Here is a 4,727-nt window from a genome sequence, read left to right on the forward strand (position 1 = left end):
ATTCATAATAGCTGTAGAATTAATAATAATAATTATAGTAATAATGATAATATTAACGTCAAACAAATTACCACAATTTTACTTCAAAGGACTCACAAATTTAAAGAAACATCATATGTTTTAGTCTAATACAAAAAGATGAAATGATACATCAACACAAAATGGTACCCCTCCCTCCTTTACAGGTAACAACTGAGAGAAGCTCCATGCTTTCTGTGCAAGGGAAGCGCAATCATGGCCAGACCCTTCCCTTTCTGCTGTTGAGTCTTCTCTCCTGCAAATATCTCATTGTAACAGTATATTCGGCAACAGGGTTAGTTAAGTCATTAAGGGAAAATATTGTATTTAAGTACTGGTGATGTAATCATCAAATCCCCCCAAGCAAACACAGAGTTGGATAGGAACGCAAAGGCTACACATTGGTCATTCTTGCATATCCCAGAATACCTTGGGCCCAGATGTGATTCCTTCCACGATTGGTGCTCAAAGACAAGAGGTATGTTACTAACTCTATAGCCCTAACTCAGCCACCCTCCCTTACCCCCCTTGCACGCTAACACACTGTCTGCAGAGGGACCCCTCCCTTCAAAGCTACTGGGGAAAAGGATACAACAATAGCCTATGGTATCTACTTGACAGTACCAAAGGCCCATGTTATCCTTGCTTTACCCATCCCCTCTTGCTTATTGAGAAACACATGCATGTATGTGTAGGTGTCTGTGTGTCTGCCTGTGTGTCTGTTTGGCTCCAGGATCTCTCAGTTCACCAAATATGAAAAGCAACTTCATAACAAAAATAAACCATTAAACAAATGACAGAGGGAAAAAGAAAACAACATTGTCCACATTGGAGTCAGGCTTCACCTATGGCTGGAACTCCCTCTGTTTGTTCAATATCAAATTCAAGGCAGAGTCATTTTCTTCATTAAAACGTACACAACTTTCAATTGTTCTGAAGTAATGATAAAAATAACCACTGGATCAAATTTGGTCAAAAGTCAAGGCCAGCCCACCCATCTTGGGGGTTGAATTCCACTTTTCCTTTCTAGTTTTCAGTTACCATTAAGCACAACAAGACCACTAAAGGATTGATAGATCTTGTTCAGAAATCAACTTGGCGTTTACTATCAGCTACCTGACCAATGGGATCCATTGCAATCAATATTTTAATCTCCTTTTTTCTCTTTTCTCCTCTTTTTAAATCAATTTTTCATTATCTCCATCAAATTGCAATCTCTATTCATTTGGTCCACAAAACCCTGATTATGGAATACAAGAATGGACCTTTGTCAATGATGAAGTTTTTTTCTAAATGTAATTATCAAGTTATAAATGTATTCAATTTCATTCTGCAGGTATTGCTTTCAATAGTGTGGCATGTATTCCTTGTCGATTTGTTTGTCATCACTTCTATATGAATAACTTTATTACCTCAATGTCCCATTGATTGTGCATCCTCACATTGATAAACTGTATTGATTGGATATCATTGATTTAACAATATTGATGTGATCAGAGATTTCTTGTCACCTTCCCAAAAATCACAAAGCCAAACATAATTGGATCTGCTTCCACATTGCTTTCCATAACACAAAAAATAATGACATTTTCTCAGTCAATGAGTTCATGGACTGAAATGATTAGTTGACCATGTATGTGTCCAAGTCTTTAACACTGAATGGAATGGGAGCTTCTCCTGGCTGGTCCCTTCCTTACCTTCTCCCCCCTACAAGACCTGGAACTTCCAGGAGTTCTGGTCTTTGTAGTCCAGGCAGTCAGCTGCATTGAAGTTGAGTTTCCAGGAGGCAGCTTGGTCCTTGTAGTCCAGGCAGTCGACAGCCCCGAAGCCCAGCGAGGCGGCTGTGTAGCCCTGTGAGGACAGAGAGGCAGGGGACTGGCTGAGGTGCCCGCCCATGGAGGTGATGGGGCTGAGGGCGCCCCCGGTGGCGGAGAGCTGTGAGTGCATGGGAGACAGGTAGGAGCTGCAGTCCAGGCCAGTGAAGTAAGAGGACGAGCCTGCGTAGCTCTGGGTGTAGGCCGGGGCCTGGGTGTAGGTCATGGGGTAGGCAGAGGAGCGCTGCATGCAGGGCGTGGTGGAGGCTGACAGGGGATCTGGCAGCGGAGAGATGGAGGCAGGGCTCCAAATGGACACAGTCGCGTTGGCACTGCTGGAGCTGGGGGTGATGGCGGTGCCAGGGGGAGGGGGTGCTGGACTGTAGGACCCGTTGGTGTTGGCATTGGCCTCAGAGTTGGCCTCCCGGGCTGGAGAGGCCTTCTTCTTGGGTGGACGAGGTTTAGACTGGCCCGTGCTCTGCTGCGCCTGCTGGCGGCATTTAGCACGGCGGTTCTTGAACCATACCTGTGGAGGAGCACATGGTGAGTTCTCAGACAACTCAGCGTCCTGTCTGGCAAAACAATCACTGAAGTTTTGTAAATAGACAATTGAACCACACTTTCATTTTTGCAAGATAATTTAACCAATTCTAGTGGGCATTTATGCATGAGAGTATATATCCTGTTTATTACCTGTACACGAGACTCTGGTAGGTTGATCTTAAGGGCCACTTCTTCCCTCATGAAGATGTCGGGGTAGCGCGTTTTGGAAAACAGTGCCTCCAGGATGTCCAACTGCCCGCGCGTGAACGTGGTCCTTTCCCGACGCTGCTTTCTGGGGATGTCTAAAATACACACACACACACACACACAAATATTATTTTTCTTATATTTCGTTAATTCATCATATATTTGGCTTTGTGAACCTTTTCCCCCTTGGCCAACATGCTTTCAAATGGAACATGAGAAAAAAAGAACGAAAAAACGAACAGTGAATCACTTGTTGTCAAATTGCCAAATTCAATAATAGTCTAAAGTCAATTAGTCTCATTTCAAATTGAATTCGTGTATATTCGTGTAATATAATTTTACTAGTAAGTAGTTATACTGAGGCATAAATGATGTTCTCTACGAAAATATGTATTGTATATTCAGGGGCGCTTTGTTTCCAATGTTATAGAAAATAAATATATGGCTCTGGCCTTCACATGTAATATCGTGGATCATTCAGCCAAAAGTCGTTTCGTTTGTTACATCATTAGAAAAACAATACTAAAGTTCAAAATCGAGTTGTTTTAATATTGGTAAAAATATATCATTCCCTTTATAAAACATTTGTGTTATTTAATGTTCGAGTGTTTTCCTATCTTTAATAAGACTATTTAACATTATCCATTGATTCAGATATACACTGTGACTTTATAAAACATAAACAAACACGAAATAAAATACGTTTGATAAAGGGAACGAAATGTATCTTGATAAAACATGTATCTTTTCACAGGAAGGTAGAGATCTATAAACTTTGATTTCACAACTGACAGGAACCTAAAATATCTAGAATTACAGGTCTTTGTGAATTAGACTGGTGTTCATAACGCATGGCCCTGGATCAATCATTGAACAAAAACAGCAGCATGTTTCATACAAATAGTTGTTAGGTCTACCACTTACACATCAAGTAAATGGGTCATCTCATTTTAAAGCTGTCATTTTACTCCTAGGTCATTGAATCAAGTTACTATGGACGTTCCCCATATCTTTAAAAAGACAAACAGGGAAAATATGGAGGTTTCTTGTATGTGCGCATAAGGGGTTTCCATTTGAAACAATGTAGTTCAATGATGACCCTCGAAATTCAGCTAAGAATGAGATATGGTGTCCCTAGTATGAAGATATATTATGCACAATTCGCTGTCATAAGTCTAACAATAAGAACGAAAACAACATAATGGGAGCTCGTTGTGCACCGATCCTTTTACGCACTCGTTGCGCATGGATAGGTTAGCAGTACCGGTTGAAATTCAGGCGGAATTCCGCCAGTTTCTCCATAAAGTGCAATTGTTGAGACAAATATTTCTAAAACATGAAAAAGTTGAAAATATTACTTACTTGGGTATCCGACGGCAGAGTGTAGTAGATCCATGCCCGGGCCAGACAGAGTTAACCCGTTCACGGCGTAATGAGGCTGCTTAATGTAGGACATCATGCCTGTGCCGGCTTTAAAACGCTCCCTCACCCTCTCTCTCTCTTACACTCAGGCCGGGGTCGGGTCTTCTGTTATTCTCCAGGGGGTGTCTCTCTCTCTCTCTCTCTCTCTCTCTCTCTCTCTCTCTCTCTCTCTCTCTCTCTGTCCCTCCCTCTCTTTCTCTCTGTCACTTGTTTTTCTTTATATCTGTTGATCAGATTTTTGTTTAGTTTTTTTCTTTTTTGTCGCTGACCCTGTTGCAGTATTTTGCCAAGTTTTGAGGCTACAGAAGCGCCTGTGTTCGCCGGTAAAGAGTGCAGGTGCAGGGCGCCGATACTCCTTGCTCTCCTGCCTCACACCTGTTGATCGAGCTGTTTCAAAGCAGAGCTATTCAATAGGTATTGTGGTGCAGGTGTATTTTTTCAATTTCACTTACAAAGTAGCCTGAAACCAACAATTAAACACACTAACCAATGGTATGATCACAGTTTTAAGCGTGATAAACCTTTGAATCCAAGACGTGCGCTTTCGAAGTGCGCATCGGCGTCAAGAAGGGAATGTATGGTTCCTTATTCTTCCCGTGTCAGATCTAGCGTTCCCTGGACTGAGCTCGAGCCTGTCTGTTGAAGCAAAGAGGATCAAGTTGTGCCTCCGGTGAGTGGCGATAAGCCAGGGTGAGAACGCGGAACTGAGCGAACCAAGAAAGA

The 4,727-nt window shown here is 42.2% G+C and overlaps 1 protein-coding gene across 2 annotated transcripts; it reads right to left on the bottom strand.

Moving 5' to 3' along the window:
* Nucleotides 1-1,725: 1,725 nt before the first annotated feature.
* Nucleotides 1,726-4,041, bottom strand: LOC311102229 (homeobox protein otx5-like; the record flags this gene model as incomplete). 2 transcript variants are annotated; one of them, XM_084143487.1, is made up of 3 exons in its annotated part: nt 1,726-2,358; nt 2,526-2,677; nt 3,945-4,041. In XM_084143487.1, the coding sequence occupies 3 exons, from the start codon at nt 4,039-4,041 to the stop codon at nt 1,726-1,728; spliced, it is 882 nt and encodes a 293-aa protein (XP_083999613.1). The 2 variants fall into 2 exon arrangements, with proteins under 2 accessions (XP_083999613.1, XP_083999612.1); XM_084143486.1 differs by having other exon boundaries at nt 2,526-2,704.
* Between the last annotated feature and the right edge of the window lie 686 nt (nt 4,042-4,727).

Source organism: Coregonus lavaretus, assembly GCF_964263955.1.
Source record: "Coregonus lavaretus genome assembly, chromosome: 26".
NCBI classification, from domain to species: domain Eukaryota; kingdom Metazoa; phylum Chordata; class Actinopteri; order Salmoniformes; family Salmonidae; genus Coregonus; species Coregonus lavaretus.